The following is a 12,806-nucleotide window of genomic DNA, read 5'->3' as shown; positions in this document are numbered from 1 at the left end:
TCCTTGCTTGAGGAGTTCCTCCTTCTACATGCAAAATCTGAGATGCCTGAGGCCTCCAAATGTAAAGTAGGCAATCGACTGTGTGAGTCTGGAGTTCAGACAACAGGCCTGGCTGGAGATGTCATTTGGGAATTTTGGAATAACCACAATAGTAAAATGCTAATAATAAATAACAAGTGTATAGTGCTGACTGTGCCTGGCTCTATTCTACCTCTTTACATTGCATTCTCCGATAGTTTTATATAGTTGATGCCATTATTATTTCCATTGTACAGATGAGGTGGCTGAGACTCAGTGTTAAATCACTTGCCCAAGATGGCTTAGACAACTATTTGTTGAATGTTGAATCGAATTAAAACTAATAATAAGACCGTGTGTAAAACTGTGGAATTGTATGTTATCATTCAGAGAAAGAGAATAAAGAAGGGAGTAGCCAGGCGCCGTGGCTCACACCTGTAATCCCAGCACTTTGGGAGGCCAAGGTGGGCGGATCACAAGGTCAGTAGTTCAAGACCAACCTGACCAACATGGTGAAACCCCATCTCTACTAAAAATACAAAAAATTAGCTGGGCATGGTGGTGCATGCCTGTAATCCCAGCTACTCAGGAGGCTGAGGCAGGAGAATCGCTTGAACCTTGGAGGCAGAGGTTGCAGTGAGCCAGGATCGCACCACTGCACTCCAGCCTGGATGACAGAGCAAGACTCTGTCTCAGAAAAAAAAAAAGAAGAAGGGAGCATAGAGCTTTAAAGGTTGAGCTCACTGCTTTCATCACTTTGTTTTCCACCTGAAAAATCTTAATTTGCTTCTGTTGGAACAAAGGATAAAAGAGAAACTCCTTAGCCAGATTGTCAAATCCATACATGATCTATGCCCAGAGAGATCCATGGACTCTCACTGTTCCTGTATGGTTGCTGTATTCTACTGAGTTCTCTCTTTGTTCTCCCCAAGGCTTGTTCTCCAACTTCTTGACGTAAAAGGGCCCCCTGTAGCGTGAAGGCTTTCCTGATGCCTCCAGTGCAGAAATTAATAATAATTACTGTGTGAGGTGCTTCCTGTGAACCTGGAAAACGAGAAACAGGTAGCAGGCTTGTACCTTGTCCTTTCTGCTCATTTGTGTTTTATTTTTATAAGTATCTTCTTAGTACAAAGATGGAGGTTTTTCTATTTCGCTCATCTAAGGAATCGTGGAAAACCAAATGCCTCACTGTTATCTGAGATCAGTAATTTGGAAGCATATTTTGCTTTAAATGACTTTTTCTGATTGAGTTGGGGGTGAGATGAAGAATGTGATGATTTTTTTAAATCATGAAATTTATTTTTTAAATCTTACTCAATATATTAAACAATACAGTTTCAGACACAAAAAAAATTACTGCAATAAAACAGCTGGGGTGTATTTCCATGGCGCTTCCCTTCCTTATCAGGAAAGTATATTGTCCACTGAGAGACAAGATGGATGGCCTCTCCCAGCTCTACACAAAGGACAAGCCCACCGGCTTTCCTGGGCCTTGGTTAACACATGGAACAGGCTATGTTTTCTAAAATGTTGTAGCAAGACTCATAGGTCAACCATGGTTCAAATCACATATTTACATATTGGTCAATTCTTTATGATAGACAGACACAAATGAAATGCAGTAAATAACTCCAGTTGTTTAAAAAAAAAAGTACAGGGGACAAACTTGGTCATTGTACACAGATATCCTTCATGTGTACAGACAGCTTCATTCAGGTGTAATTTTTTTTTTTTATTTTTATTTTAGGTTAGGGTATATGTGCAAGTTTGTTACACAGGTAACTTGTTTGTCTTGGGGGTTGGTATACAGATTATTTCATCACCCAGATAATAAGCATAGTACCCGATAGGTAGGTTTTCCATCCTCACCCCCCTCCCATCCTCCATCCTCAATTACTCAGGTATAATTTTAATTTGAAAGACCTAGATATACTATTATTTAAGTGATAATGGCCCCTAAGATTTATTCAAATTACTATAAAATAATAAAGTAAACAAATCCGCTATAATTTAAAACTCTGCCCATTGCTTGAAACCTTGGAGGAACCTATGCTATAATCAGTTGCTAACTAAAAGCAAATTGTACGTGTATTTGATATTTCCCCACAGTTTCTACCTCTAGATTTAATTCAGTAAAGGAAGATGATACCTGAAGATGAAGTAGTACCTGTGTCCTAAGTGTCTCTCAGGCACTACTGCATGGAATGGCAAAGGGGATGCAAGAAGCACATCAGATGACAACTGGTCTTAGACGCTTACAAGTCAGCTAAGGTGACTGACAAAGGAATCAAAGAAGGCAGTCATGTCATGGACCCATCAGCAGCATAGCTGGCAGCCCTGGAGCTGAATCTGGCCCTCAGACTTGTTGAAATTGCCCAGTGTTTTTAAAGACACTGAATTATTTGCCAAAATTTATAACTCAGAAAGTTTCACATAAAAATCCTGCTTGTCAGCTTCCCTGGAAAACCCAGAAGAGGGGGCAGCACTGGGGGGCACAGTGATCTGAAACGGCTCATTGGCAGAGCAGCCACCGCCTGTCTGCAGGCCCCTGGTTCTGCATGGCTCCCTCTCCTCCCTGTGCTGCACCCAGCCCACACCTCTCACTTATGCTACTTGCTGCTGTTTGTGATTATGACCCCTACAGTATAGTCAGGGTGCCATATAATCAAGACAGGAAATATTAGGATCTCAGAAGGAATAGAGCTTACTTTGGAGAGCAGGGTATAGTAGAAAGAATAGGGCTTTAGAGCCAGGCCGATCTACATTCAAATGCTAGCCTGCCCTCCTGATAGCCTTTTGCCTTAGAGAAGTATTTTCCCTCCAGCCCCCTTTGCTTATGATAAAGTGGATAACATCACCTTCCTTGCCTCCCTTACAAGGTTGTAGTGAGCATTAGCAATAACAGATAATAGAGTGCCTGATGTGCCTGGCACCTGAGCACATGCCATGGTTGATCTTGTGGAAAAGTCTAGCAGGATGCTTTGGTTTAAGTACCTGGAAACTGTTACAAAAAGAAGCATGAAAAAAAAAATAACCCAACCACCACCAAAAAACAAACTCCGTGTAGATTAAAGAGTTAAATCTAAAAAATGTAAACTCTCAAAAAAAAAAAAAAAAAAAAAAAACTGAAAGGAAGTGCAGTTGTATATTTAACTTTCCTCAGGATGGGAAAAGACTTTCTAAGCATAAAAATCATGAAGACGAGCCAAAGAAAGGTCAGTAGAGTTGACTGTAAAATTTTGAGCTATTCTGTGTTAAATATCATAAGTACAGTTAACAGGCAAATAGCAAATGAGAAAAGCATTTGCAAAAAGTATGACAAACAAATGTCTTACTATCTGTGGTTATAGATCAATAAGAAAACAATGTTAACACCCCCACAGAACAATGGACAAAGGACAAGAACAGAGAGTGTTCACAGCAGAAGAAACAGAAACAGCAAGCAGAATGTAAAAAAAAAAAAAAAGTTGAACTTGGGCTGGGCGCAGTGGCTCATGCCTGTATTCCCAGCACTTTGGGAGGCTGAGGCGGGTGGATCACTTGAGCCCAGGAGTTCAAGGCCACCCTGGCCAACATGGTGAAACTCTGTCTCTACTGAAAATACAAAAAAAATAGCTAGGCATGGTGAAAGGCACCTGTAATCCCAGCTACTCGGGAGGCTGGGCACAGGAATCCCTTGAACCCAGGAGGTGGAGGTTGCAGTGAGCTGAGATAACACCACCGCACTCCAGCCTGGGCGACAGAGTAAGACTCTGTCTCAAAAAAAAAAACAAAAAACAAAAAAAACTTGGTTTGTAATCCAAGATCTCTAAGTTTGAATGAGTTGTCATTTCTCCCCTAATTGTTTTTCATTATTGTCAATTGATAATGTTGAGCCAGAAGATAGATACTGTCATGTTTCCCTGGTGAGATTACAGATTGCTGCAGCCTTCTCAAGAGAGCAGTTTGGTAGTATAAATCAAGTGCCTTAAAGTTCATACATTTGGCTCCAGTAATTCCATTTTTAGGAATATATCCTAGAAATATATGCAGAAATGTTTTGTCCAAAAATCTACTTGCAGCAACTTTTTGTTTATTTTCCCTCTTTTTTTTAAAAAAAAAACTAGTGTATGAAAATCAGTCTCCAATCATGTGCTCCTTACTGCTCCATCATTAGCACTAGCATAATGCCTGATGTATACAGGTGGTCAAAAGGTATTTGTGAGTTTAAAGGAAGGATATGTTCATACAAAGGAATATTCTATAACCATATTTTTGAAATGTATATTTAAAGATACAGAAAAATGCTCAATAAAATATTAAAAATGGAGTGTACACGATTGTATATCTGGAATCCTCTGTGCGTATGTTGTATAAACTCTGGATGATAGGATTGCAGGCGATTTTCTACATTTTCTGTGTACTCTTCCTCAGTCATTCAGTACATATTTATTGATATGTGTGATAGGCACTGAGAATGTTTAACAGGAAGACCACATAAACTTTCCCTCATGGAGTTTGTAAGAGCAGAGGTTGAATAAGTAATTACAAATGCATCATTTACTTTAGTAAACTTACGTTACTTTTTATATTCTAGAAGAAAACCTGTATGATGATTTTAAAGCATTGATGATTGTTTGTAACTTCTAAGGCATTCTTTTAGGACAAGAAAGGGATGATTATAAGAAAAATCCAAATCTCATACAGTATGAATTACCTTTCCAATGAAAAGAAAAATGTTTAGGTTTCCCGTCTGTTGGATGGTTAATAATGACATAACAGTAAATACACCCTGATTTTTTCACCCCAAATAGCATTTTCTTCAAGGAAATTGAATAGGATAGTATCTTTGTGAGGTGGAGGTAAGAGTTGTGGGAAGCCTTAGAAAAGCATAATTAAGCCTTCAGATGAACTGGCTGCAGTTGGAGGAATGAGAATGTTGATCAGCATTAATATAAAAATATATGTTTTTTCCTTTTTCCTTGTACTTGTAGGGTTTCAAATATTTGGAAAACCAAGAACATCAATAACAAAACCCACCCTGTAGCTTGAGTGTGACCCTAAAAGCTTCTTTTAACCAGGATGAGGGATGGAAAATTTTATCCTTAGCCCTGGTTTTGGGGGGTGTGTTTTGTTTTGTTTTGAAGAAAACCCTGAGTAAATCAAAAGGGCTACAGAGATGTGTTTGGGTAACTTAACCACGCTTAATGACTAGGAAGGCGCTCCTCTAAACAGTCTGACCTGTGTTTCCACTGTTGCTTATCCATTTATCAACTGGAGCCTTTATGCACAGCCATGTGGGCTCCTCTGGCCTTTTATCTGACTCCTCAGTGGAAAAAGTCTCCATGCATCTTGCTTCAGTCGAAGGGTGGCTGTATGGTTTGTTGCCACTCTAGCCTCAAGAGAAGGATGCATTTGTGAGCTCTGCGTTGCATTAGTAGGATCCCTTGCCCTGTTTCCTGTCTGTCTCCTTCTGCAAATTAGGAATGCATCTTCTAAGTCAAAGATCTTAGAAGGAATAAAAACAAGCAGCAAAAAATGATATCACTTCTCACAGAGGGTGCACTGTGTATTGGTGTCTCCTTTGTGGACTGATAAGTGGCTCCCTCCCAGATGAAGGCTCACCCTTGTCTGCTTTTTGGTATGGCTAATGGTTTTGTTGAATGTAATGTGTTCAAAACCAACCTGAGGCTCTCTCTCATTTGAAAAGTTCAGATCTTAGGAACAGTATGTGAAATGTGATAGTTGAACATCACTTTCCATCAGTGGTGATATTTCTCTCTTGCATTTCGGAATTCTCTTTCACTTGTGAGGTGCATTCCTGCTTCATGTTTCCAGGTGGAACTATAGTGTTTACCTATTCTCTTCCACTGATCCAGCACTCCCTTCCCCACAACAGTGTTTTTAATGTTCTAAGAGATCTTCATCTCAGAATTGCCTTCATGTTGTGGTTAAGTGTCTTTCCTTTCTACTTTATTGTATTCTCCTCTCTTAGTGTCTGCACTTGATTTGTAAATTAAGCCCATGTTGCACTCCCTGATTATGTAGAGGGTAGCAGAAATTCTTCTGCTTCTAGCTGTGTTGAACGTTGATCTGGTAGCTGACTGTACAGCCTAAATTAAGGAGCCTTGGACTCTGTAATCTCATGGTCAGTGCACTCCCTCCAGATATCTTTTCTCCAGTAGGACATGTGTCTCCTCTGTCTGGCTTTTTTTTTTTTTTTTTTTTTTTTTTAAATCAGAGAGCAGCCTTTTGCTTTTCTGAGATGGAGCTGGGCTGCAGTGAGGGCAGGGTCACCTTCCCACTGCCCTCTGGTTGTCTGAGGGGTCAAAGGTAAATGTCTCGGTGCCCACTTATTACTGGAAGAGAAAAGGTGGCAGACGCAATTAAAATCAGTCACTGAAACCAAAGTTATTTTAAACATTGCTTCTATCTTCTGTCTATAAAAATTATGACTATGTTTGACAAAGTTACTGCCAAAAGTTGGGGCCTGGAACTTAGACTGTTTATGCAAGTTCATGATTGTTTTGATTTTGATTTTCCTAGGGAAAATCTTTGTAAACAGTTAAGTTCTCAGAAGCACCCATACAATAATAAACATAAACACAGTTTGCACTGAAATCACCCCTGCAGTAACCCAAATGTAACCCCTTGTATCGGAAGAGAAGCAGATGAATGAATAGACCCATCAGTTCTGCCCAGAATGGAGGTGAAGAAATCTGGAAGCTCGGATCTGTCCCAGTCTCAGCACTTGACATGCTCTTTGTTGCTGCGAGCACAGAAGTTGTTTAATGTGCCTGCTTTTCAGCTGTGGAGGAGTCACACTACCAGTTGATTACTTTGCAGCCTATGCTGTGAAGACTCCTGAGAATATTGGACAGAAATTGCTTTTGAGCTCTCTCTGTAAATACAAGGCATTTGTATCCTAAATGTGCAGGAGTCGTGATCCATCCCCAAAGATGTAAACAGCCAATCTCAGTTTGACAGCACTATTTAGGTCAAGCCAGAGCTCCCTTTGAGAAAATCCTACTGTTGGCTATTCTGAAAAGAGGCAGGAGTATATCTCCAAAACTCCAAAGTAACCATGAGAAGAATAGAGACTGTAGGTGCCAATTAGTAAATTAGCATCCATGGTAAGAAGGTGAAGGAAGTCATTGCATCAAGTCTTGGTTAAAAGGACATTTTCCCTACACTGAGTATGTCAAAATGTAGAGCACAGCATCAGTCAGATGTAAAGAATTCTTGTACACGTGACTTTTATTTCCTTCATAGGCCAGAATGGGCTTTTCTGCATTTTGGGTTATGATGATGACACTAATAGCTAGCACTTACTGCATGCCAGTCTCCAGTGATTTACACATATTCTATCAATGGAGGCTCACCATAGCCCTAGGTGGCAGTTACTGTCATCCTCCCCATTTTACAAATGAGTAAGTCAGGGTACAGAGAGGTTAGGTAACTTGCCCACAGTCAAGCAGCTGCAAGTGACAGAGCTATATATGGATTCCCACAGTCTGGCTGAGCAGAGGTTTCCATTTTTTTTGACCTCTGTCAGGTTCTGTTGTGTCTTAATTACACAGGCAAAAAATTTAGCGCAACAAATGCTGTTTTCTAGGAAGAGAATGGAGACTACACATATGTGGAAAGAGTGAAGATACCCTTGGATCACGGGACCTTGTTAATCATGGAAGGAGCGACACAAGCTGACTGGCAGGTGAGGATGTGCAAGTAATATGAATCTACTCTCATGTGGAGGCAGTTTCCCGACTCTGAGGACTATTTCTAAGTAGACATGGTGAAAAGCAAGCTGCTTTTATAATGAGCCAGAGGGAATGAGCTGACATTCTTTCCAAGGAGTTTTGATACTACTGACAATCCAGATGGACACTAGTGTGTCCAGTAGAACTTTCTGTGATGATGAAAGCGTTCAGTATCTGTGCTGCCGAATGTAGTAGCCACTAGCCACATATGACTGACTTCTTAAAATGTGGCTTGCATGCTATAAAGAACTGAGTTTTTAATTTAATTTTAATTAATTTAAATCTAAATAGCTTCAGGGTAGCTAGTGACTATCTTATTGGAGTACACAGTTCCGCAGCTAGGCCATGCCATTTTTAGGCCAGATCATTTCTAAGGTGCACATGTTAATGTCAAAACACTTACCTTGAGAATGGAATCTCATGCCTCTCTTTGGTCTCATCCATTTATATGTTTATGAGATTTGGGAAATGGCAGATGTCTGAGAGGAACAGCAACAATTAGAAAAGATGAAAATATCTCACTTCAGAGGTGCTGGCATAGCACAGTGGGGCTGGAGATGGAAATTTGTTTCAAAGAAGGAAGCTTTCTCCACAAGACTTCAAAGAGCTTACTGCTCATTTAAGGGGGTTAGATGGAAATACTTCTGTATTCTCATGAATAAGTTTTAAGTCCCTTTGAACTAAAAGTGTGTGTGTGTGTGTGTGTATTTATGTCAGAGTTATGTGTATTTCCATTTAGCATCGAGTGCCCAAAGAATACCACTCTAGAGAACCGAGAGTGAACCTGACCTTTCGGACAGTCTATCCAGACCCTCGAAGGGCGCCCTGGTGACATCAGAGCTTTGAGAGAGAAGCTTCACTGAAACGGAGCAAACCTTCCACTGAGAAGCGACTTCAAGAGGCTGGTGCTGCTAGATCTCGTGATGTGGCTGTTGGGAAGATGGTGGGGTTTGTTTCCCAGCTTGGAGTCCTATTAAATGAGAGCCAGCAACTCATGTTGGTAATAGGTCTACTGTGGGAACAGTTACCCGAATCACAGCTCAAAATCGCTATCATCTTTAGGCAAATTAAAATCTATGTGGCAGTGCTCATGGATGATTTTGTTCGTAAGCAGTTTTCCTCCTACCCTTCCCCTCCCCCCGCACCCCACCTTCATTTGAAGAAATATGAATGGACTTGTGCTTCTGGGGAAAATTTCCGCGTGTTTGTTCCTTGTGACTTCAGTGAAGCGGAGATATAAATATGCATCAGGGACTCTGGAGCCTTCCGTAGGCAGACAGCTGCTGAAACCCAAACAGAGGTGGTTTCTTCTTGGCTTGCATACTGTTGTAATGGAAAGCTACATATCCAGGGAACACTGTAACCGAGTCTTCCTGCGACACACTCAGACAGTTACAGGCCTCCAAAGAAAGAGTGGTGGCCGTATGCTCTCGTCTAGCCACTTTCAAGCAGTCACCTGTAATACAAGAGAAAACTATCCCCTTAAAGGGAGGAATCACTGAATGATGTCACAGGAAATAGCAGGCTGAAATTGAGGCTGAAGAACAGCAGAAGCCCTACTCATGACAGCTGTTCCACATAGATTATTTTCCCCTAGGGAATCACTTGAGTCATCTAGACCCAAGTCAGATAGAAGTGGGAGCAGCCCTGCAGGGAATACACTCAATTGCCTGATAGTTCTCTTCACCTTGTGTTTCAGTAGCCCTGTGACTAACACTGTCTTCTGACTCAATGTTTTCTTACATACAAGGTCCCAAGGTACAAAGGTTAGTCTGTGATGTCACTGAGGTTCCCAAAACAAAACAGAGTGACTGCCCATTATTGCATCATAAAACCACGTGTCATCTTGACCTCTTGACTCAGGAGCTGTGTACCAGATTAATTCCAAACCAAGATACAGAAAACCTGAGAGAAAGGAAATGAATTTAAATGGACGAAAATAGGGCGGGAGAGTTAACAGTTTCTCTGTCTGCCAGTGGGGGCAAGGTACAGTGCCTTCTTGCTTTTTATCCTGTTTCCATTCCAGGCTGTAAGATTGATGCTCCCCACGATCATAGGAAAATGCCAAAGGCTGGGCACGTTCTGACTCGGCACTCAGATGGAGCACCATGCCTGGCCAGGCTGTTCTCTGACAAGCTCTCTGGCTCCTGGCATTGTAGTCCCCCTGCCCTTTTAAAAAACAAACAAACAAACAAAAAACAACAACAACAAAATGAACCTAGCTTGTTTCTCTTAAGAAATATGGAATGCTTTATAAAATGTGAGCGCCGTACCAAGCTTTCATGTGAGGGAAGTTCAAATCACCGTAAGAGTAAAATAAAGCCTCTTTTTAATTCCTAGCTGTTCTCCTATTAATGCAAACAATACCTGACCAGGTGATACAGCCAGCTTGGTGATAAGTTTGATGCATGACACTAGGACATTTATCTTCCCTTCCTTACTAATGAAAGAACTGGCAGATGGTTCCAAGTCTTCCAGCATCCCTCTTTCCTAATGGAGGGTCGTGATCTCCCCTTGCGCAGCTGTGCATTTGATCTCTTCACTTGTCGCACCCATGTCTTTCAGGGAAACATTTCTACTATACAGCAGATGGGGTTGGCCACCACCTGGGTTTCTTGGTCTGAGAGCAGCAAACCTTCGGTTTTGTTTTTCTTGCTGTCACTCCAGATACCACATGCCAGAACTGCCCTTTTCTTTACCCTTAAGATAATGTCCCTTCTGAAATGTCAAGCAGGTACTTGCCATAGAGTAAAACTACAGGGTGTAGGCATAGACAGGAATTCCAGACCATGGCAAAGCGCAGTGTGCTCAGTGACCACAGCAGCCTGTTGCTGTGTTTTGCTGGTGCTAGATCTGAACTAGGAATTAGAGGTGAAGCTGTTTTTGCTTACATTACATGTAAAGCTGAGGAAGCAAATATAACAGCAGTGGCATGAATTAAGTTTCGGTTTTGTTTTGTTTTTTGCTGCCCTTTTTCTGAGCTTCAGCAGGCACCGTCCTAGGAGCTTTTATGCATAATCCCTAATCTTTCCCACAGCGGTGCAAGAGAGAGATTCTGTTCCCATTGTAGAGCCTAGGAAACTGAGTCTCCAAGACGTTAGGTAAGTTAACAGGGCTTGTAGTGGCAGAACCGGATTTCAGACTGCAGGCTAGTCTCTCGGCCTGTTTGGTTTTCCTTTGCCATGCTGAATGTAGGCAGAATGGTCTGCTGAGCACTGCTGGGAGCCTGATCATCAGGGCTGGCTCCTGCCGAGCTAGTCACAGCTGACCACAAGTCACCTGTTTGTTCCCTGGCTTTCCTGTGCATCAGGGCAGGCATCTGCATCTCATCTTCCCTTAATCAGCATCAGCATCTTCTAGCCAGAAACTGCCGGTGACTGGACTAGCAGTTGCCCATTTCATTGGGGAAGCTCCTTTTGGGGGGCAGAATCCAACTTCTGGTGTTAGACAAATTCTCAGCCAACTTTCCTTGACTTTCTGGCAAGTGTTTTCTGACCATATCCACCTTCAGAGATACAAAACTTTTAGAGACAGATGAGTTTTCCCTTGTGATCCTTTTTCTCACCTCCCTGAATGACACCAAACTCATATCTTTTTGATCTGTGAGTAAAGAAACATACTTGGGGGCTCAAGCCTGTAATCCCAGCACTTTGGGAGGCCGACCCTGAATGACACCAAACACGGTCCCCGTCTCTATCAGCTAGCTTTTTAGTCCCAGACTCGGAGGCTGATACTTAAACCAAGGCGGACTTGCAGTGAGCTGATTGCACTCCAGTCAGCAGACTCCGTCCCAAAAAAAAAAAAAAAAAAAAAAAGAAACATCAGGCTCCACACTAAAAATGTCTTCTTTGTGACAGGCAACTTGCCTCCAAACATGGGTTGGAACACTCACACTTAGCACCAGATTGCATCCCCAGTGTTGAAATCAGGATCCACATTGATCCATTGTTAACCCACTAGCTCGGGTGGCATTGACAATTCCTGATAAGTTTGAGTCACAGCTAATAAACCTGCCCTTTCCTTGTGGCACCCACTCTCTGCCTCTGTGACTGATGTGATCCAGCCGTAGTACATGGCAGGTCTGTCTGGACACAGTAACTACAGAGCCGTCTCCTGAATTGTGTCATTGCAACGCTGGAAGAGTTAAGTAGGCCCTGCAGTGGCTGAATGCTCCAGTTGGAGGGTTTCAGAGAAAGTCCTGACAAATGACAGGTTCCTGCCCTGCTGGGAATATTTCTTCTTTGAGTTCTGGCAGCTATTACTTGGCTGCAGAATATCTAAGACCCACTTTGCCTTTTCTGGTCATAAACACTTGTAGTGTTGAATCTTAAGTCTTGATTTTTTTTTTTAATAGTGGCTTTGATAAAGCTGAATGTTTCCATAGTGATGCATTCTGTTTATTTGAAACTTTACTTATACATGATTCCACCCACACACTGTCCTCAGAGGGACCTGGTCTACAACTGCCTTCTTCCCCCACCCCATTTTCTGTTTGGAAGGAACACGCATGTGAGACCTTTGTCAGATTGGTGCTGCTGGAATCCATTCTTAGATGTGATTCCTGCGCCTGGGTGTCAATAGGGAAATGACTTCAGTGTTTATTTACTAGAGTGACTAATGGTGCCTTTTCCAGCTGGTCTAGAGCTGATGTGCCTCCATTTATAAAAGCCTTCCCCAGCCTGTGAATAGAGCCCCATGTTGGGCTGAGCTGTCGGTTAGCGTTTAAGCTGGAGGGGGAAGAGGAGGCAGTGTCAGAGCACAGTGGAGGAAAACAGGATAAATTAGGCTGTAGCTTTGTAGCCAGCATTACCAAGAAGGCTGTTTTCTCAAATGAGCTTGCTTGGAGCTGGCAGAGGCCTGTGTGTACGACGCTGTTAGGATGATTTCTGTGCCATCACTCCCCCTCATAGGAGCAGTGATGTCACGCTCTCTCAGCACAGGGACAGTCCCTGTTTTCATGTGGCCTCCAGGAATGTGGACGCGCCTTCACTGCTCTCACTGCTGTGGCTGAGCCCACTGATTTTTAGCTCTGGATGCAAATTCTGGTAT

The 12,806-nt window shown here is 42.2% G+C and overlaps 1 protein-coding gene across 3 annotated transcripts in view; it reads left to right on the top strand.

Moving 5' to 3' along the window:
* Positions 1–12,806, top strand: part of ALKBH3 (alkB homolog 3, alpha-ketoglutarate dependent dioxygenase) — a 47,611-nt gene that overhangs the window by 32,083 nt on the left and 2,722 nt on the right. Inside the window, exons 9-10 of one of the 3 annotated variants that reach the window (XM_050758243.1) lie at positions 7,613–7,711; positions 8,497–8,844. The exons of 1 other annotated variant lie outside the window; for it this stretch is intronic. In XM_050758243.1, coding sequence (XP_050614200.1) covers positions 7,613–7,711; positions 8,497–8,589 — 192 coding nt within the window. In that variant the 3' untranslated portion in view covers positions 8,590–8,844. Of the gene's footprint in view, positions 1–7,612; positions 7,712–8,474; positions 8,845–12,806 lie in introns of those variants that run through there. One more of the 3 variants, XM_050758244.1, reaches the window with a different exon arrangement.

This window comes from Macaca thibetana, chromosome 14 (assembly GCF_024542745.1).
Source record: "Macaca thibetana thibetana isolate TM-01 chromosome 14, ASM2454274v1, whole genome shotgun sequence".
Taxonomy (NCBI): domain Eukaryota; kingdom Metazoa; phylum Chordata; class Mammalia; order Primates; family Cercopithecidae; genus Macaca; species Macaca thibetana.
Note: the sequence above shows the minus strand (reverse complement) of the source record. Positions and strands in the feature narration are given on the sequence as shown.